Below are 23,554 nucleotides of genomic sequence, written 5' to 3'. Positions count from 1 at the left end.
TTTATCTTTTGTCTGTCCGACATCTTGAGAATAAACTTGTCAGACTGGACAATTTGTATGGAGCTTTATTGAATAAAGACAATATTTGGCTTCAAATATTAACTTTGAATGTATAGTACTAGACATGTAACATTGTTTTTAAATTTTAAGTCGCTGACATTGCACCTGTTTGCCATTTGTAAAAATAGAATTTTCCAAACTTTTTGTGCAATAAAGAAATTATTGACGTCATTGCAAGCCTGGATTGTGGAAAATTAACTGGTGTTTAACACACTTAGACTTGAGATATATTATTTAAACTTTCCATCAGTATAGTAGATTAGTTTCTTGCAATACAACTCATATTAATATTATTAATTGAGATTTCTTTATATTATTAACAAATAATAAAGGCCAGACTTGCAATGATTTGTCTTGTACTGTAATATGACACACTTATTTAGGTGTCTGAGGATTGGTTAAAATGTTGAACCTAAACATTGAAACACTCTCATTTCAACTCTGGTAACATGTTTTGTCAAACGGCCACTTTTATTTTTGAATGGTGCATGGCTCTATGTTTTGTATAATTGAGATAACACCCATTCCCAATCTAGACATTTCAGGAGTAATGTGGAAATATCTAAATACAATGTTTACTGTGTAAAGTCAAAACACACCTTGAGCACTTTTAAATTTGTTATATTGTGCTGTGTACTTTAAGTATTTTTTATGTTATATTTGAAATATTACTAGGTAGAACAGGTGTGAGAATTGGGTTTTGTGTACAAGTGACTTGCAGTGCAATTATCTCGCCAGATGCAACTGTATTGCAGGCTGATAACAAAATGCAAGTCACTTTAGTGCTTGAGGTTCAAGTGACCAGGTCTTGCGTTGATTGTTTTAAGACCCACATGGAAAGAAGAGTACTTAACAATATGCTACTACACTCTTTTTGTCAACCTGTTCACTTTAACGGGTTTCATACTGAACAAGAAGTGGAATTACTTGGGAGTAATTCATTGAGACTGGTACTTTGTTTTTATTGTTTCAACTTAATAAATAAAAACAGGTTGTTTTGTAAAACATTGTAAAGAGATTGGACTTAAAACTGTAAAAAATTGATATTTAATTAGGATGCTTTAAAACTCCTTTATATGCACAGGTGATGGATAATATTAAAGGAGTGGGGGGGGGGGCAGATACTTCTTATTGGCTAGGAAATCCTCTCTAACTGATGTTTGATTAATTGGTTTCATGGTTTACAGAACAACACTAAATACATATTTCCTATCATTATTTCTCCTTTTTCAATTTATGAAAGTTCATTGTTGGAGGTTGACTTTTTTAGGGTTGCACAAACTTTTAGACTGTTAATATATTTACCAGATTATGCAAGGTCAGTGGCATATTCAGGATTCAATTGTAGGAGAGGTTGAAAACGTGGTTTCTTTTATTTTAACATTATGTATTAAAGGTATGTTTCAAAAGTTCGAAACTTCAAAAATAGTTTTGTATTTTTCTAAGTTTATTCCATTTTAAATGTTCCACACCAATTTATTTAACATTTGTCCCTGTCTAGTTTGTAGTAATGATCATAACAATACTATATTTAATTTTCCTACTATTATTTATAATGTTATGTGAATGGTAACCCGAGATGTAGTTCCTACAGGTCTAATAAAACTGTATTTTCAAACAAATACAAGTTGTATTAACCAAACAGAATGGATTTATACATGGTTAAATTTACACATATTGTATTTCAAATTCATAATATTTCAGTTTTAATAACAAAAAAGACATTCTGACCCAAAACTTAAAACTATGAGTTTAAATTATAACTTGTCTAATATAGAAGCCCCCTCTCTCTTGACCTTACTGCAGCAATGCAACTATCTCAGGGATTGATTTTGAAGTTGGTTAAATTAGCAATATAAATAGTATTCTAAATCAACATATTTATCTTGGAACAACACATTTAACTTATTTAAAATTGTTCTATTGAAAATGCATGAGCTTTCAATGCACTTGTAGTTGTTAGAACATGTATATTATGTTTCACTATTTACATTATATATTTTAGCACACTAGACCCCTAGCTATCCAGATCTCTGGATTATCCGGCTCAGTGCCTGTTAATGATAACATTATATAAATTAGGATGGAACTAGTAATCAGAACAGCTTCTTAATGAATTGTTAGCAAATGGCAGATTTTTCTGCAAATGAGTGATAGTCAATGTCTGCTCACTATAACGCCTGCATATATTACGGTGGTAACCTGTTAATTAGTTCTATATGGTATTGCAGCCTTGCACTTTGTCGGTGAGAGTGACAACGTATTTCAATAGCTTGGACATTGTACCACTATGGTGTACTTGGATGGTGTGTGTGTGCATTATTTTATTTAACTTTTGGATTATCTGGCCTGCTGTCCACCAAATATAGTGTAGTCTAATATTTTTTTATAATTTTTATCTGTTTTCAAAATGCTATCATATTAAATAAGTTTTCCTCTTCAATGTCAGTAGACTAAAAGCTCTTCTACATTATTAATAACTTAATTAAGATCTTGACCTAAGGTCTGTAAAGAATATGAGATTGTTTTGAATGCAACGTCAATATATAATTGTCTATCAATTGCAGGAAAACATGTGAATTGCCACAACGCAAGAAACAACAAACTCAAGGTCCTGAGTCTTGTAGGCTAACAAATTGTCAGTTTGTAACCTTGTGTCCAAACTTGACTCTAATAAGAGATAATTAGCAACCGTTTGATGACTTTAGTTCATTAGGCAGTCTATTTCCTAAATTTTAATTTTCAGTACTCTCAACTTGCTATTTATTTATTTAAAGGTTTAATTCTTTGATTTTTTGTGAGATTTCAGTTGTCAAGAGTATAGAAAAGAGAGCATTTAGAATTAGTACAACCTGTTTATGTTGCTATCACAAATTAATAATATACCAAAATAAAGCATAGCTATATGGTGGGAAGAGTTGATTCAATGTGAATGTTGAGTTTAGCTCTGATTCACCTTCCCCTCCTGAATAGACTTGACTCCTAGAATCTGGAGTCTATGTACATCTGGAGAGATCCCTATAAAAATAAGTTGTTGTCGAAGACATTCAACACAAACTCTGTTTATCGTTTTGACATCAGAAATATCTAGGCTACAAAAGAGCTCTGTCTAGTTTACCCAGCAGTCTTCCAGAGTAATCAAGAAGTATTCTCATTGCCTCATTAGATGCACAATTTATTCTGGGGTTCAAGTCTGTGACAGTGTCAGATTTCAGACACTGCATTAGTTGATAGTAAAATGTAGCTACAATGAACATCCACACAAAAATTAATGTGCAAATAGAGAATAACCACCAGTGTGTCAGTCCTGAGTTAAAATTTTATATGTATGTAGTTTCTTACCTCACACACAGATGTTAAAAGAATGCTGTTTTACAGTTTAAAATAAAAAATGTAAAACCTCATCAATCTTATACACAGACTTTGAAGAATACCTATTTTATCATCTCTTTTTAATTATTAACAGTTTATTAAATAATTCATAAAAGTAATGATGCAAACACTAAATGAAAAGTGTAAAAGGAAATTGTAGCTGCCACAATGAAACAAACTGGTTAAGGAGATTCATAAACTTATACATTGTGACTTTGTATGGTACACGTTTATAGTAATAATGTTACATTTAACAAAGCTCTAAATCTGAACTCTGTGTTAGGTGATGTGTTTGCCTATTTTTATTGGCTATGATTAGAGAACAAAGGCACATATTAATCAAGTGGTGCTGGTTCTGCCTAACAATGACTTAAAAATCTACGATTGGGGAACCTAAAGTGAAACCCTGACCCATGAGAACTATACAGACCTCATACAAAAGACTGGAGGAAAGTAATCAGATAACTGCTCTACCTACAAACTGTTGATCTTTGTAATGAACAGCAGGAGAACGAACTCTCAACATTTGAAATGTAGTAGGCTATGGGAGGAAACCGTCAATTAATTAATACCCCGACAGTTGCTACAGTGCTACAATTGAAGACAGTGACAATCACAGTGATGATTCTTCTGTGGTTTGTCAGTCAGGACATCCTTTGTTACTGTGACATTAAGGCATCAATTATTGGTATCACATTTGTTATTGCTTCAGTTGTTAACAGGTTCCATTTTTACTTTCTCCTCCATAAGTAGAATTGAGTAAATGTAGCAATGTTAACAAAATCAGATTTTTATTTTCCATTTTGGAGGTAGACTCCTACATTAAAGGGTTTAAAAAAAAAAATTCGAATAGTTATGCTTTTGACGATTTTTGTCCGAATTCACCAAAAAATAATTAAGATGTGAAAATATACTTCACCTAGTTTTAGCAATACCTTACTAGTGTTTTAGATTTCTTCATTGTTATTTAGTATTTAGTGTTTTTATATCTCGACAAACTTTATAACAGTGTAATGTTGTATTGGACTTATAAATCATTTCGTTTAATTGTAATTTTTAATACTTTTTACCATATATAGCCAAATAAATATTAAAAATAGTATTAGGAGCGTAAAGCAAATTAGCATTGTATTAGCACAAGTCCCAGTTTTTCATTAAATTAATAGAACGTCAGCTAAGAAAGAATTTATTGTCAGCCACACTAGTTTTTGTGGGACCAGAATTGAAAAGTATCAAAAGTGTATAAAATATTGAATGTAAAGTTTCTCAGATCATATTTTGAGTATGACATAACCAACTGTCAGACATGTAAACAATACGTACATCAGACAATAGATGTACTGAAGAGACTGGAAGCTAATATTCGGTTTGTATATTATTAGCTGATACCGCTTAAGTGTTACTTATGATCTAAGAAAAATTAATCTTTTGATATGTTTAGCACTTTTGATATATTCCCATTTCAACTTCCACTGAAACCAGTGCAGGTGACAATTGTCTTTTTGTTTATTTTTACTCTCCTGCATAAATATATTATGTAGTACAAGAGAAAATTTTGTGTTGGCTAAATATAAAAAATAAATTAATGTAAGTAATATAAATATATACCTAAGTTTAGGTGATTATTAGTTTTGGGATCATCAAAGTCAAAAGTTGGTATTTGGAATACCACGCATACTTCTCTGCAGTGTATGTCAAAACAGATCTTGCTCAGGCTCTAGTGATTATAATTAAATTTATTATTTTTGGCTCTCTAGATGCCTTGCAAATTTCCACAAACTACATATTTTAAACAAATTCAGAAAGGTTTTTATGACGAGTTTTTCTTATTTTGATAGAATTTGGCGTGTAAGCCAAATTTTTTATGTGTCCTAAGACATTTTCATTTTTTTATTGTTAAAGATTTAAATTAATCTTTTTACTTAATAAAAATATTGCCTTGATTAAAAAACCACAATTTTAATTTAGAATTTAACAAATTTAAATAAGTTGTTACTTAGAGGTAACTAATTATTATAAATCGTGGAAATGTTTCTGTATAAATAAATGGTGTAAAGCACATTTACATAAAAATGTACACAAAAAAATAAAAATGCAATGAAAAAATTATGAGTCTATGTCGTCTCAGTATAAAACCTCTCATGATACATAGTATAAAAACCCATTTCAAGTTCATTCTATATTTTGGCACAATACACATGATATAACTCCAATAGAATAGGGTTAATGTAATAAGTAATTATTTTAAATTTAAGATTCAAAATTTGAGGGAAACTATCAGAGACAGACATAGATGCGAGAAATCAGATTATTATTGTGGTTGATGGTAAGTTTAAACATTGTTTAGTACAGTACAGAATGAAAACAGATTCAACCACCTTATCGGTCACCTGATAAGTTTTTCCACAGATTACAATTTTATCACATTTACAAGCAACTCATTAATTCTTAGAAGCCAACAAAACTCAAGAACAATTATTAGCTCTCAGAAAATTACTAAATAAAATGCTAACGGACTTTGGATTTAAGTTTTTTTTAGTGACTAATCTCCTTTCTAACACTATTCTACACAACATCAGGGACCACTGACTTGTGAGAGTAAGTTATCAAAGAGAATGCTAATGCTAATGGTATAGTATTAGGTAAACATTTCCAAAAAACTATTATTTTTTTCCATCTTGAATATACTTTACAGAGTGAGATTTTATGTTTCCTTTTACCCATAAGATAAAAAGCGCTGTACCCCAGAGGTAAAGATTAACATAGAGGTAAAAGATGGACATTATATCCATTTTTTATGAAATTGAGTTAACATGTCCATGATGTACATTTGCCGCTCTATGTAGTGGTATAAGAACACTACGTATGTCCAGTCATTATTAATAGTGGAAATATGCATTAGGAAATAGCACCACGTGTATTTTAGTTGGGAGATAAACAACACCATGTGCTCGTAGTGTTGTATACTTCTGAGCAATTTAGCGGATATGACTTCTGCTGTGAACTTATAAAATGAGTGAGAATAACATGATCTCAATTTATTACTGGCCATTACAGCAGAATATTTTATAATGTTTTATCCACTATCTTGCTGAGAAGTAGAAACTACTATGTCCAGACTGTGTTTTACTAAGGCCAAAAAAATATTTGTTTACAATGTTTAGGAATGACTTATGACATTGCAAATAGTAATTCTATATAATATTATTAACCAAAAATAATGTATAAAAGTTCCATAATGAAATTTGTAATACTCAACAAGTGTTATGGAAATCTAGTTGTAAATTTTAGTAAAAGTGCTCTCCTGAAAAATTACAGTTTTGTGACATGGAGTTCATTACGTCCGGGAACAGAAATGTACTGTAAAAGTATTTAGAACTAAATCCAGATTTCATCTGGTCAAGAAGGCATTTTACAATTTGCATCAAGATCTCTTGAATATGAGTTTCATATTCACCTTTTAATAAATATTAATTATTTTTTTATTAATGTTATTTATTTATATTTGGAATTAGGATACCAAAATAGCTGCAATGTTTCATTGTGTTAAATAAATATTATTCTAATCACTTAAAAACAAACAGGAACAAACATTTCAATTGATCTCTATTTATATCAACAGGAATATCATTATGAATGTTACCATTTGTAGCACTTTATTTTTTATTTGTTTTCAGATGGAGGCGAGCGTGGAAGTGTTTGTGGTGTGGCAAGTGCGTGTGTGACAGTGGCGCTATGTCACACAGTGTTGTGTAGTGCATGTCACGTGTGGAGTGATGGTGTTGTGTGTGTAGCACAGCGCGATGGACGGGGAGGAGGACTATTCCTCCAAGCCCGGCGATACTGCCAGAGGCCAAGATACCAATGATATGACCTTTGTAATCAACAGTTACCTTAAGGATGCCATGAAAGTAAGTATTGTACATAAAATATAAAACAATTTTATATTTTCATTCTCTCCTTACACCCAGTAGGCTATAGGAGAATTGTTGATAGTTAAAAGAAGTTTATTTTTTAGTGGAAATATCCACATTGTACAAAAAACTTATTTTTATCTATTTATATGGAATTATATTTACCATAATATGATACCTTCTAGCTCTTCTAGAAAGTCTTTCTGTGTTGAAATAAATGCAATTATAATAATAGGTAATTTAAAATAGTTAAAAGTAAATCTCTTAAAAGTAAATTTATATAATAGATTACAGTCCCTTCAATCATTGGAGCAATCACAGAATTCTCCAGTCATTTGCCATATTTAAGCTATTGTACGAGTAAAATGGTATGTGCATTCATTGTTTGTTATCAGATATGATTTAAATATTTTGAGTGACTTATTCTGCCCAGCAAGTAGTAAACTTAAGGAAATAATTCTCCAGTCTTTGCAATATTTCTATTGTATTCCTAGATAATGAACATGATGAGAAGCCACAACCTGTTGACAGACATCATTCTAGAAGTGGGCAGTGAATCGTTCCAGGCGCACAAAGTCGTTCTTGCCGCTGCTAGTCCGTACTTCAAGGTAGCTCAAATTATTTATTTTAGATTTTGATTGTAGTATGCTAAAATAAAACTTCTTCTATTGGTTAAATTGATGATAATAAGCCAAATTGTGAATTTTAAAGCTGTAAGCTACCAAGTGCCTTAATATGCATTATCATTCCTATTTCTTTAGTCTGCCATCATACAACCGTGTTTTTTTTTTTTTTTTTTTTTTTTTTTTTTTTTTTTTTTTTTTTTTTTTTTTTTAAATGAATATTCTAGTCATAGTTATGTTTTCTTGATTCAAAAGTGTTTTTTTTTGTGCATTGTGTCGCTAAAAAATGTTGGTTTGTTTTTTGAGGTGTTACATTACTCATATAAGAAATGTTTTGTACTAATTCTTGACAGTATGACATTTCTTTCTAAAAACCAACTGTTTTTAATAACAGGAAAATGAGTAGAGGTTTCACAAATGAGTAAATTTAAGTCAAATTTCTTTTAAATTTAGTGATTATAATGTAATTCATTTTATAAATTTAATAATGGCAAACAATCATAATTTTTATCTGGATAAGATAAAAACATTTCATTTCTTGTTAAAATGCAAATTTTCATTTTATTTACTTCAATCTTGTAATGCAAATAAATTTATTAATATCCCTTCATTATAAAGGAGTGTATAAGCTTTTCAACCATGCATAATCTTAGCAGTTTTGATTAAATTTGGTGGTTGTGACTAAGTGTTCTCTTACAACAGAATTTTCAGGCCAATATCACCTATATTAAAACCATGTAGTAGTAACTCGACAGTGAAAGGATTTACCATGTTTCTCTATGGTTTGTTACCTGGTTAATAGCTTCAAAATGTCTAAAATGTATGTACTTATCCATCATAAGATTCTTACAATCTAGTATTGTTTTCTGAACTCAGTTACTTCCCTTTGCGAACAGACTAAGTTTCTTGTTAGAGCACCAAATGAAAATTTTTGTTACCGTTGCCAGAACAAGTATAACAGACATTCTGTTATCAATGTAACAATGACTATGCTACTACCATTATCATCATGTGTAAATACTGCTGATAGCAAATCTATCATGAATATTGCCTGTGTACTTTTTGCAGTTTGATATATCATACTTGTGTTAATACACCATACTCTCTTTTTATTTTTGCAAGTTTATCTGATTCATATATCTTTAAACCTTATACACTATTTGATAGTTTTATTAAGAAAGAATAGTAATTTTTAAGAATATTCTATCACTTGGAATATAAGTAGTATTTATAAAGACATTTTTGTAAATGTTGACGTGTCATGTGGTTATTTATGATACCTATTGTGATCATGTAAATTTATGTGACAAATAAATCTCAGACTCACTCTACTTGGCAACAATAATCAAAAGTAGTTCAGCATCAATATTTGAAGAAATATACAAAAACTAATGGATAAATAAAAGAACTCAGCCTGCAATTAAATTCATAAAATTTTGTAATTATAAATGTTATATACAAATTTTAATTTTGATTCTACCATGATTACTTTAATTTAATTCTATAAAAGAACATTTGAGAATAAAAATAAAGTTAAATGTAGCAATGGAGGGACAGAAGACCTTGAAAATGCCAGAGTCATTGGACTTAACAGGTCTTACAAAACATCCTCATCAGTCAGTGACTGACGCAGAGAACTGTTACGACAACAATGCCCAGGAAATGTTGACAGAAACTTATAGGAAACTTTTGGCTGGTTGCTCCTGGATGACTTGCAGAAATAGGACCGAAGATTTCTTGCTATCTGTGGCGTAGTAGTTGTTATGTTATACACTGTAAATTACAATACTCCTAATCACCTCAGATAGTGAGCCATGACTACTCACACAGTGAACTGCAATAAAGCAGCACCTGATTAGTGAGATTCTTTGGAATCAACAAAGTGATGTAGAATTTTAGGTTTTATATATATTCTATTCAACAATGTTTTGTCACCAAAATATACTACAATTTAATCAACGTATATTTTAAACTTCTTCTTGTACTTAACATGAATTTTTAAAGTTAATAGAATTTCCGTTCATTCTAGGCAGAGCAAGAAATAAAGATTCTTGGAGCAATTGGAAAATTTTATATTTGATACAACTAATAGTGATTACACAATTTTCCATTATTAGTTTTTATTTTGTGCAAGGCTTTTTGAAATCAACAATTTCATCATTAAATTGATTTCGAAAGGCATCACAAAAATTAAAAATTAATGTTGGAAAATTGTATAATCATTATTAGTTATATCATATTACAAAAAATGTTGAAATTGGACACACTTTATATAATATACACAAAGAAGGTTTAAATGATTGTTTAATAGACAATGTGAGAAGAAGATCAAAAACTTTACAATATAGAACAAGATCAAAATGTTGCTACATATTTTACACTTCTTTTCTATAAACTGACTGTAGGTAATCTAATTTTCTGTAAAAATATAAGACATTATTAATTAGAGGGCAGCTTTAAATTGTATAAAGTATACAATTTGAGCCTTTTATGTCTCCAATCAGTGGCATATGTAAGGAAGAAGTCTCCCCTCCCCGTGAAAGTCCAGAAAAGGGGATAAAGGGGGCAACCACCCCCGCTCTTGGAAATGTACAATACATAATAAAAATATATCAAGGAATTAAAGTTAAATAATAGTTTAATAATTTTGTTTAGGTCTCAAAAAGAATGTTATGCCTATTTGATAAAATAAGGCCAGAATCAGAGGACTATATAAATAATAGACGCAATATTCTTACTCAGTACAGGTACTACCTACACACTGTCCTATTGAGTGCTTTATCTCAAATTATCTCATTTCTAGTTAATGCTAAGAGGAAAATATTACTCCAGCAGTTAGTATTATTTGGCTAAATTGATCTAGCTGACCTCCTCCTCTCGTCTTTATTTATATATAACAAGTACACGTCTTTATTATCTCGTCTAGGCTTTAACAATTACACTATTTAAAGTAGATTTAAAATGAAGAGCTTCGGACAGTTACAGACTGGTATGGATTGTTCAGCTGGAGAAGCTTCCATCTCATATGATAAAATTAAAGGATAGTGAAGTCGGGCCTAACACAGATGAATAACAGTGGCCATTATCTCTCAATATTGCCACATATGTGTTAGGCTTAATGACCATACTGGTTATAAAACATTGTACGCCCCAAAAATTACATTTTTCCTGCAATCTGTCCATGTTAAAAAAAGGGCATAAGGAGCAAAGGCAAGTAAACTTAAGTTACTTTGATAAATATCCTTAGCTAGTTTTCTCTGAGAAGAAGCAAGGCCCTTTTTCGTAAATATTGTATCATATTTTGCTATAAAATTTAACTGTAAGGAATCAAACTGTATCTAAGAAAACTGGTATGTGAGCCTTGCAGAAATACGCTAAATTACCAGGCTTAAAACTTGATGGATATTCAGAAAATCATGCCTCTTCAAACTACCACAAAACTACAGAAACAGAAGGGGATTAATTTATTTCCCTCCATCAGTATCCTGAAAATGAAATAATAAACTATTTGGACGATACAAAAATAACTGGTTCTTGAGAATAGATCCCTATTGTGAAGACAATAATATTGCATGTAAGGACAAATATTCTATTAAGAGACCATAACAATGATAGTAGTCATTCTGAACTTTATGATGACCCATTGCAAAATGGCAAACAGTAGGAGACCAACTTAAAATGTGTCATATTAAATGCTATGTCATATTAGCAAAAAATACTTTTAATTTCATGAACTTATTAACATTTGTGGAGAAGAAATTGTATTAGAAATAAAACACAGAGTTTGTGAAGTGAAATACTACAGTATCATTCATTTTATGAAACTATTGATGATTAACATACTTCCAACTAACATTGACTGCGGTATGTACATAATGATTGTGTAAGAGAGAACTTTGTTGGCTTCCTTGACATTCACAAGGTTAATTTCAATTTTTAAGAGCCTCATAAAAAGGTGAAACTAGTCCTCATTTGGAAGGGCCACCCAAGTTTTAGTTTACAATTATTGTTACTGTAACAGGCAATTTTGCATTTTAATGCAACAAAAAAGAAAACGTTTTGTATTAAATGTACTCGTATGAAAAATTTAGTTCATGAAGGTGTTCATTTTATTTGTAATGCTTACATTACAAAAGTGATTTAAGTTTTCTTCTCATGAGTATTTTCTTTAACAAAGTCTCTCCTGGGTCCGCCAATGGACTGAAATAGAACCTTTAGTTTGTAGAGAAATTCTTAACAGGACAGTATTGAACTCTATGAAAAAAAACTAATTGGATCTGAAACTCTGTGTAGGAGTTGGTTGTGACTGATGCAGTGTAAATGTTTCAAGTATTAAAAGAGGAGTGTCGAAATACAGAAAGTAGTTGTTCATAGTACCCTGTATCTGTAAAAAGCATGCCTTAACTTATCCCTCTCAAATTCAAGCAAAGTTTGAGTGTTAGAAATAAACTCGAGAATGTAAAAGAAATTGCTAATTTTTTTAAAGCATCAGCTAAACAGAATCATGCTGAAGAAAGTTTTAAACCACCAACTGTGAAACAACTGGATCTAAAGCCAATAGTTTACTACACAGCATTTCAAACTGTGAGTTTATCCCTATTGTTCATAGCCTGAGTAATATTTCGTCATCAACATCAGTTCTAAGCAAATGTTTGCAAGTTGAAAATATTGACGTGATTGTATCATACTAAGGAGAAACTCAATAACACCTTCAAGTTCTTAAAGGAAAGCTTGACAACTGTGATGCATTTTTTTTTTGGAACAATCTAAGAAAATTTGGATCCATGTATGTTTATATTGTTGAATCCCAAGAATGACTCAGATACAGCTTAACCAAGAAAACTATCAAACCCCATCACAATGGACAAATCAGAAAGAAGAAATTGTTTTGTATTGGAAAATTTCTGTATATATTCTAAATGATATTTTATCAGATCTAAAGGACAGATTTTCTGATGGTACCATTGAATGTTACCAAATGAACTTGCCAAAAAACTGGACTCTATTCCAGAGTTGATGATCTTAGGAGAAATTATTGAACCCTTAAGCTTATTATTACAAAACGTTTTCTTTTTAGTGTCTCAAAATCCGAACACTGTACGCTATAAGAATGAAAGTCATTCAATTAGTAAGAGGAACATCAAAGGAGAAGCGAATGAGCTATATTGATTTGCAAATAACAATGATGTAGCTTCATTGTTTCTCATCCGATTGTCAAAAATGGTTATTGTTATAATTGTTATTAAAATCGTTAACTTTTGATCTCTTTTCTTATTTTTTATTAGTTTTCTTGGAATTTGACTTAAAAAATAGACAGCCATTTAGAAATTTGCTTAAATAGAAAACAATGTTTGTGGAAATGTTAAATATCTCAGTTAGTAACATATCTGTAATGTAACAAGTTTTGAAGAATTATTGAAATAACGATGTTTTAAAAAATAATAGTAATAAAATAACTAATTTAATTACAAAATGGTGGATTACAGCTAAACTAAGCCAAAATAAAAATAATTCACTGGACATTTTCCACTTATTTTCATCTATAGAATGCTGTTCTGTATAGCCGGTTAAGCATTTCTTTTACCCACAGTAAAGCCCCTATTATGAAAACTTATTTCTGCTATGTATCTGGAAACAAAACAGTAAATTAAGACGTTATCTTACCACTGGACCTTGTACCACTGGAATCAGTGTATATTACTGAGGAATATTCCAGGCTCCCAATTCACTCCCCCCCCCCTCCGCCCCAAAAGAATCCTGGATCTGCCACTAGCTGTGAACATGTTGTGTACCTGCTGTATACAAGAATAAGACTACAGTGGCGGTTCATACTCCAAACACAATCGTGAAATCAGAGCAGACACTCCAAATACACACAGTTCTCACAGGGGGTTACTATTGGTTCATAATTCCCAGTTATTAACCTTACAGTTAAAACATCAGTTTTAAGTTGATTTTAACAATGATTTTCTTGAAAATCACATCTTTTGGAACAGTATAATTAGATTAGGTTCACAAATGAATACAAGAATAAAACTGTTTTTCATAGATATGGAGTTTTAACACACTTCTTTACTGTGTATGGTTTTGTGAACCCACTACCAAAATTTACTTAGTTGCAAATGTTTACTGAAACACATATCTCAATTCAGTTGTTAGATTGTTGTAAGTGTATTTAGAACTTGTACAATTTTCATTATAAGGAGATTTACAATAATATTTAATAAACCATGTGTTTTATTAATTTCATAATAAAACTTCATAATCAGTATGGTTTATGTTTATTCATTACTTTACAACTATTAAATGTGGTCCCTATTTATAAAAATTACCCTATTTATTTGTGAAATGTTTTTGTTGAAGTGGACTCATGAAGCAATTTGCTTGTGTCATGGCATCTCTGTGTTTATCTCTACCATGACTGAACTCTTTTTCAGGGTCACTCATCAGCTGTTGTCAACTTTCTATCTTTCTGTCCGTACATACAATAGAATTTGATTTCTAGGTTGTTTATGAATTTGGATTTCATGGTAGAATTCCGAGATATATAAAAGACATGTTTGGTTGAATCGTAAGGATGTTTTATTCTCCTAACACATTTTTACGTAATATTTAATGTTACACTAATTAATTTAAATAACTATTGTATTTTTTCCTTAAGCGCCCTACTGTCACAATATGTTACTTAACCTCTTAACTGCAGTAAACGAGTTTTTGTTAGCGTCACTGTTACTCACACATCATAGTGTTGTTGTTTTTCTCGCAGCCAGTACGTCTCTAAGTGCCTAAAGCAATCGAGATCTATTTATCATCGGTACCTGCTATCTAAGTGGATGTTTCTTAAACATTATGCTTTACTATTCATGACAATGAGTAAAACTAGTGTACTAAGGCCATTTTAATTATCCCAGTATAAGATTACTTGTGATTGGTAGTAGAGAGATTTTACTGCAAACTTTATACACACTGACTCTCCAATTTGCCTCCTTTCCTGTAAGTGACAACTCAAAGTTCCACCAAATATGATACAAGAAATAATTGATAACAATATTTGTTAGTTTTCTTCAATCATCTTCTGGTGACCACTTTGCAACTGTACATCAACTGGAACATTTTCAAAGAATGCTTTTGCAGTAGCTGTTGAAGTTTCGTTTTAGTGACTGCCGACGTGTTTTCTACAATATTCATTTATGATCTTAACATGAATGACCCCCAAACTCCTTTAACTATAGGAATACTAGGAGGAAAAATAACACAGTGTACGTATAGAGTACCTTTCAAACTACTTGAGTACACCAACCAAGGAGTATATTAATGTAACCAGCATCGGTTAAATTTTATTTGCAAATGGCTAGCATCATAAACAAAATCTGATGGTAAGACCCAGGTTTGTGGTAACCATTGTATTCTTCAATCGTTTTAGATATCCCTGGGACAGCTACTTGTAAAGATGAAGAATTACTACTCCCTTGTTATAATAAACACAGAATCCAATGGTCCAGTCAGTTTAGTTCCATCTCATCACCATCACTGCTTCACTTCCTCTACTTTCATCTTGATCCTTTTTCCGTTTGAGAGGTTTTGTGTTATTAGCTAACAACAACGGTAGCCAAGTTCTCTGATAAAATATAAACCTAATCATCCCAGTTCTTACTTAATTTCTAGATATTAATATATTAATACAAATAAAAATAACATTAGAGTATAAAATTAAGCAAAGTTTTAATTTAAAATTGTATTTTCTACAGAAATTGAGGAATTACTTGACTTGTGTTTTTGAACCAGTTTCTTATATTCATTTAGGCAACCTCAGTTTTCTTCAAATGTAAATAATAAAATAAATTATAACTGGAATCAATTGTAAAAAAACATTGTTAAAAAACACCTAGTAAACATCAATAGTTCAACTAAAATACTGATCAACTAACGGTGAGCAACTCAGTTAATATAGTGACACAGAACTCAATAGACCGGAAGGGAGGTGGAGACACTTCTAAAAGATTCCCTTTTCTCTCATTGACTGCCACCTGTAGACTCTTCTAGAGCTCGATAGAGACCTCTCCCTCTCTTGAATCCCACTAAATGGCTGACACAGATGGCTCTAGATCAGTGGCGCATGTACACCACCAGTCGGAGGTATGGAAACACCCCCAGACCAGTAGGGGGACAGGTGCATTCCCCTGGGAAATCTTTGAAATATTAGGTCCTAAAATAGTTACTTTATAGTACTTTTGAACTAATAAAAGGAGGGCAAATTGGAGGGTCAGTGTGTATAAAGTTTACAGTAAAATCACTCTACTACCAATCACCAGTAAGCTTATACTGGGATACTTAAAATCTTCTGCAACAAATTCTGTTTATATGAAGTTTGTTTTAAGGAGAATATATCGTCTCATTTAACCTAATGTTAAATGTGTCATATATCAGTACCAGTTAAGCTATTGTAGCCAAAAAGATAAACTTGTTGCAATGACTCTTTAACTAACTTTTATACCTCAAATTTAAGTTTTTATACTTTCAGAATTTAAATAAATAAATATATATATATATGTATATATATATATATATTTTAAAATCTTAGAATAGTATGGAAATAAGGTCATCAAAATACTATATAAACTTATATTCTTGACTATCCGGATGATCCTCAAAATTCGGCATTGGTCATGTCATGGAGCTCTTAGTTTATTGAGCATCTGATTTTGAAACCACTATTAAAAATGTTACAATTTTTTACACAAATAAAACTGAGCATGTTTTGTTAATTTACCACAACCAGCAACTGCTCTTTTTAACGTGCAAATCGTCGTCCTAAGAGTACAAGTCGTCGCAAACCGAAAGTACCCGGTACAGGTTACTTTTACGATACACATTTTTTATGTGTTTAGAGCAGTTCCTGGTACAAAGTACTCGAACTCGTTTAGCAGTAACAGGAACTGGAACATTTTAGGAGTACTCTGTAACATATGATTTTACATCAGTACGAGTACAATTTTGCACTTGGTTACTGAAAGTAGTGAGTACAGGGAGAAGCCACAAGAAATATTAAGAACTAACCTCATTTTCATAGTTGCTGCGTGACGGTGAAATATTGCGTTTTGAACTAAATTGAATTATATTTGCAGTGTTGTGTATTTTGTAAATTTAAATAGTTATAAAGTTTGAATTTATGTATTTGATCTCAAATTTCCAACATAAATATTATTTTTAGTCTAAAATAAATTAATAGGGGATTGATTTCTGAAATAAAATGCTCTTCAGGGGGGGGGGACCGGACCCACTCATCCCTATCAGTGCGCCCCTGCTCTAGATCAGTGTTGTGAGATGTCCTCCGATTATGATAATTATCCCATTTTTAGTATTATTTTTATGGTTTCCTACAAACAATAATTGTGTGTTTGTACAATAATTTCAATCGACAATTAAATAACAATAAATTAACCTAATTTCACCATTTTCAGTAGTGTAAGTTTCTTTATTATTAAAATAGTTATTTTAAAAACCACTAATTGTTCTTTCAGGGAGGGCAGCTGCCATTCGCTATTGAATCAAAATTAACACATCTGTAAACTTTATTTGGTAACCAGAAATCCCAGCTTCAACATGTAAAAATATTTGTATGGCTGTAATGAAACAACCTTGAGTTTTATCTTATGTTAAACTTTAAATGCATTTATACCTTTGTGTTTGTCATAAAATATGGAACCTGTTTCATGTAAAAAATATAAACACTATGCACATAAATTCTTTTGAGTTTTTCTTGTAAAGTTTATAATTTAGTACTAGTAAGTATTCAGTAAGTAAATTCAGTTTTTTTTCTGAATAACTAACAACAGTATTAACATAACTGAAAAGTGTCTCGATCTGTATTAATCATATTTTTATTGATTCATATTTCTGTCAATTCTACAACCAAGCATAAGGGCATAAAAGGGTTTGAGGCTTAAGATTACTTGTTCTGAAGAGGTTAAAGTCAGATGATTACTAGTTCAGCCAGCTCTTACGAGCTGCTACTACATTCTTACATATAGCAATGTTCATTGAGTTCAACTGTTTTTCTTGGAAGAATAAAAATTAAGCTTTATTCAATACAGTAAAATTTGTTTGTATTAGTGGGTCTTGCAATACCTAAGCCGATTTGATGAGACATGACCTAGTTAACACTGAGATAATTGAGCACAATCACTTAAAAGTTCAAGGTCTTCAGTTTTTTCTTCCCAAGCTAGACAACAAAGTTATAGTGGTTAATTAGTAAAACTGGACTATTTATTCACTTGAGTTGAGATGAAATTAACCCTAGATCTGGGAAAACCTGTAATGACAAGCTCTTTGGTCTAAGAACATGGCTCTTTCCACCAACAGAAACCTCTCTTTAAAATAAATACTAAACACATTTGTAACATAAGTTTCTAATTAGTTATAAATAAATTTTAGTCATATTTATAAATACGTCTGCATCATCATCCATACATCAGTAGGATCTTAATTACGGAATTAAAGAACACACTGGTATATACTTTTTTATTCAATACATAAAGAGAACACGTTATGTGCTTGAATTTTGTTTTGTTTTTCAAATAATTATTTTCATTATATTATTAGTACAAAAAAGATTTTTTTAATTATTAAATTTCCAAAGTATGTTCAGATTTTTTTAAATTGCAATATAATTATTTAGTATTTTTAAACAGACCAAATGTGTCAAAGATGGTTTCCTATACACATTAAAACATTCTGTTAAAATCATTAGGAACAATAAAATGTTGATTACTTTTTAGTTTTAGCCTTTACTATTACAGAATTAAACTTTGATATGTTTTAGGTGTATGTTTATGTGTTATTTGTAATAAATTGAGTGTATATAAGTGTAATTTCAAGTTCTAAAATGTCATTAAACACAACTTGTCACAAAAGTGTCAAACAGTTAAGATTTCTAATAAGATTAAATTTCACAAAAGTATCATAAAAAAGGACTTGCAGCACCGTAAAATGTTTTTCAAATTGATGTCTTAACACCAAATTCTTCATAAAACTTGTACAATTTTTTGGCATATTTTGTAAGAAAAGTATTGTTTGTTTCAATAACACCAGCATTTGTGTCACATTTTTTATAACAAATTTATCTATATTATTCAGTAAACTATATACATCAAGTTAAACTATGAATCATTTCAATGAATTTTATATACAATATATATTATTAAATGTAATATTTTAATATCAAAACTTTAATTTAAACATATATATATATATATATATATATATATATATATATATATATATATATATATATTGATAAAAATAGAAACTAGTTACTTACCTGATGCAGAGTAATTTTAGCCCACATTAAGAAGGCTGTATTGTGGAGATGGTTTAGGTTGTTCTAATAAATCATATATAAAAAATAATATTATTTATTTATTGGTAAGTGTCAGACAGGAATAAGTCAGGTCCTCACAAGTAGTATATTTGATTTATTAAAGACCTATTTAGGTTAAAAGTTATCTAAGTTGTGGTCATTTTACTTTTTCTACATATTATAATTATGTCATTGTATAAAGCCATGTTAATATAACAAATAGAAACCCCTAGCAAAAGAAGTAGCAAAAACTCTTAAAACATACCATACAATTTCTCTTCAATACCATTTGATACCATTTTCTCTTCAATACATAGTATAAATTAAAGTCGCTTTTTGTGTTGGTTTGTTTGTGCATCAATATTATCTAAACTACTCAATGGATTTTAATATGGTTTCCACTGTCGGCTTCGTTATGACCTAAGTCAGATCTATAGGTATGATACATCAATATTTTAATCATAGAAAGAAGAGAAAAGTTTGTATAATACAAAAATCTATATTTTTGAGCACTTTCATTGTAAATACTGACTAACCCTTATGACGGCTGGACTAATTTGGATAAGTTGGTTTTGAAATAGTTTTAGGAGTCCAAGGAAGGTTTAAAAGGTGAAAAACGTTAGAAAAGTTTCTCAGAATATTTAATAATTCTGGAAAATAGTATAATAATCACAACACATAAAGTTAACTGACACTAAACCGTTGTTAACACTTTCAGCTAAAGTTCTCTAAAGCGGTAGAAACACTTGTTTACATTTAATTTTTAGAAAATGTTGAATAATTATACAATACTTTAGTATTGATTAATGATTAGTAGTGTTACGCAGATTGCAAAGAGAAAATTACCATCTAATTTTTTATTTTAGATTGCACCATTGACGAGTAAATCATCTAATGCATTGAAAATAATATTTAAACAATGTTTTAAAACTCACCTTGATGAACAAAAATGTGAATGTTTTGCACATATATATATATATATATATATATATATATATATATATATATCAATTATTAGACTTCTTGATATAAAGTTCCTTTAATATTTCGGCTTTTACCGTTTTCAAAAAGGTATAATAAAAAATAACAACACAGCAACAAAATTTACAAAAGTCAATTTTATAATATAATAATATAAATTGCCATTTATACAATTTAACGTATATATATATATATATATATATATATATATATATACATTGAGATATAGTGAAGGTGAGGAATGTAAAGAATTTAAATAATGATTCATGAATGAGTTAAGGATGGACAATGGATTTTGTTAATATATTAATTAATTATTATTGATGTATAGTTTATGATATCAACATTATCTATAATTTTGTTCTTTAATTTCAAAGTATTTATGCTTGAAATATTCCTGTGCATTGTAGGCAATGTTCACGGGTGGTCTGATGGAATGTGGTATGACCAAGGTGAAGCTGCAAGGTGTGAATCCCACAGCTATGGCCAAAATCATTGTGTTCATGTACACAGGCACGATACGGGTTACGGAGCCAACAGTGTGTCAAGTGTTACCAGCCGCCACCATGCTGCAGGTAGCCATCTCACGATATACTTTCTAAACATTATCTTCTTAAATTTTCGGCTGTAAGTGAAATTTATTTTTTGGTCAAAATATAAACAATACATATGTTTTGTGTAAATGTGTTATGTATAAACAATGTTTGGTTCATTATTACACCATTGATGAATTCACAAACTAGATAACTCAATGGGATTTGGAGGATTGAACATCTTGGTGAATTTGACCTGTACTTTTCTTGACTCAATTCTATAAAATTTTGACACCATTGTAATTCTCAAAGAATGTGCAAAGAAAGATATATTGTCTATTAATTGCTTGAATTGTTTGTTAAATTATAATACATTTTACATCTTCTATATCTCAGTGAAAGTTTTGGGAAGGAAAGAGAAATGAAAACTAGTGTACTATTAAATTATTAATTGAAAATTAACAAATATTTAACATGTGCCTTTTGTTCTTCTTATCTCACTAGTCAACTAATTTATTCCCTGTAGCTTAAAACCTATCTGTTAAACAAGTCAATATCATATAAATGTAGCATAATTGTTATTATTTTAAACCTTATTTTGTTGATATGATCCATTGCAACATAAATACGTTTAAAGTTCTCAATATAAAAATCTTGAAAGACATTGTTTTCAAATTGTGATTTTATGTGTATTTTGTAATTTTTACAATACGAGTAAATTGTTTTTTTATGCTTGATAAACTCATAGACGACGTTTTCTTAATTGTTACAAATTTTGGTCAATTTTTACAATTAAAAGTTTACTTATTTTATAGTACAGTATATTGGGAATCCTGAAATTTAATCTGAAATATACTTTATATTTAAACTTAATTTCTGTGAATAAACAATTGTTCTAGTCCTAGATACTGATAAACACTGAACATACATTATACATACATATACGAGGGCTGTTTTTTAAGTAAGGGCCGTTCTCCCGTACACGGTATTAGTTCGTGTTCCTGCCGTAACGAGCGTGCGCCCCGCCTCCCGGCATTCCTAGCGTACAACTTCATGTCAGTTGCAGCTCTGTAGCTAACCTGTATGCATTACTGTGGATCTTTAAAATATTTAAGATTATCGAATCACCCATCGCGTGTGAGATTCGGTCAGTGATACGATTTTTGACTGCAAGAAACATGTCGGCTGCTGACATTCACCGTCAGCTTTGTGAGGTGTATGGTGCCAAGGCAATGAGTGAAGGTAAAGTGCGGAAATGGGTCCGAGAATTTAAAGATGGCCGCGAAAATGTCCACGATGAAGATCGCTCAGGCCGGCCATCTGTGATCACGGGAGATTTGGTTACTGCAGTTGACGTTATAATTCATGAGGACCAACGGTTCACAATAACCACTCTCTCTATGGAATTTCCTCGTGTCCAGGTCAGTACTGTACAAAATTGTGTCAGAAAACCTAAACTTTAAAAAATTGTGCTCAAGATGGGTACCCAAACTCCTCACTGAGGATCACAAAAAAAGAGTTTAAGTAGTTCTTTGACTTTCTTGACCCGCTACGACGAGGAAGGAGACGACATGTTGAGTCGAATTGTCACAGGAGATGAAACATGGGTATCCCAAATCACTCCTGAATCAAAGCAACAGTCCATGGAATGGCGGCACACAACATCTCCAGTTAAAGTCAAAGCCAAGCAAACGCTGTCGCGGCGCAAAGTTATGGCAACTGTGTTCTGGGACAGGCGCGGTGTTTTGCTAGTGGACTTTATGCCGCGAGGAATGACGATTAACTCCTCCACGACAATGCAAGGCCTCACACCGCTGCTCGGACACAGGAAATGATCGACTCTTTTGGCTGGGAAGTTTTGAATCATCCGCCATACAGCGGATGAGCGATTTCCACCTTTTTCGATACTTGAAAAATCATCTTGGCGGGAAGCGCTACAATGACGACGAAGAAGTCAAGAAGGCCGTGAACTCCTGGTTGTCAGAGCAGGCGGCAAATTTCTTTGAAGAGGGATTTCAAAACTTAGTTTTAAGATATGATAAGTGCCTTAACAAACAAGGCAAATATGTATAAAAATAAAAAAAGTATGTAGATTCTGAAAATAAATGTATATTGAAAAAAATAATTGTTGTTTATTTAAAAAAAAAAAACAGCCCTTACTTAAAAAACAGCCCTTGTATGTAAATAATAAATACTTTTTATAGAAAATCTATTATATACTTCATAATGTTTATTGTTTCTTTTACAATAATAAGGAAACAAATTATAAAGTGAAAATAGACCAAGTTAACAGTCAGCTAAACTATGTAGTCCAGTCTACAGTCATACAAATAGTTCAAAACAGTTAATTGATTAATAATGTATTTTTGTGCAAGTATGAAATACATTAATTTTATAATAATAATTATAAAAATGTAATGAGAGTTAAACAGTTTCAGCTCAAAATCTAGTGAGGAACTTAATTAATTCAACTAAGTATCATGGGTGTACTATGCATGTTAACTCATCTCTAAAGTAGGAAGCCGTAGGTGCACCATATGTAATGTCTAATGTAACATGTTAAATGGTTTTAAAACATGACTCCCTTGTAGTTTTCACTTATTTTTTGTTTCACACTATTCATATACTCTTACAAAAATAAGATTAACTCCTTCACAGGTTTTGACATAATTTTAACATTCATAGCGATTGCATAAAAGCCTTCTACTGACG

At 30.8% G+C, this 23,554-nt stretch overlaps 1 protein-coding gene across 1 annotated transcript in view; it reads left to right on the top strand.

Annotated features, from left to right (window-relative positions):
* LOC124369560 (kelch-like ECH-associated protein 1B) overlaps window positions 1-23,554 on the top strand; it is a 65,842-nt gene that overhangs the window by 7,596 nt on the left and 34,692 nt on the right. The window contains exons 2-4 of the mRNA XM_046827590.1: window positions 7,110-7,343; window positions 7,841-7,954; window positions 20,720-20,884. Coding sequence (XP_046683546.1) covers window positions 7,236-7,343; window positions 7,841-7,954; window positions 20,720-20,884 — 387 coding nt within the window. The 5' untranslated portion in view covers window positions 7,110-7,235. The remainder of the gene's footprint in view (window positions 1-7,109; window positions 7,344-7,840; window positions 7,955-20,719; window positions 20,885-23,554) is intronic.

The sequence above is a fragment of the Homalodisca vitripennis genome, chromosome 1 (genome assembly GCF_021130785.1).
Source record: "Homalodisca vitripennis isolate AUS2020 chromosome 1, UT_GWSS_2.1, whole genome shotgun sequence".
Classification (NCBI taxonomy): domain Eukaryota; kingdom Metazoa; phylum Arthropoda; class Insecta; order Hemiptera; family Cicadellidae; genus Homalodisca; species Homalodisca vitripennis.
This window is presented reverse-complemented; position numbering and strand designations above follow the sequence as displayed.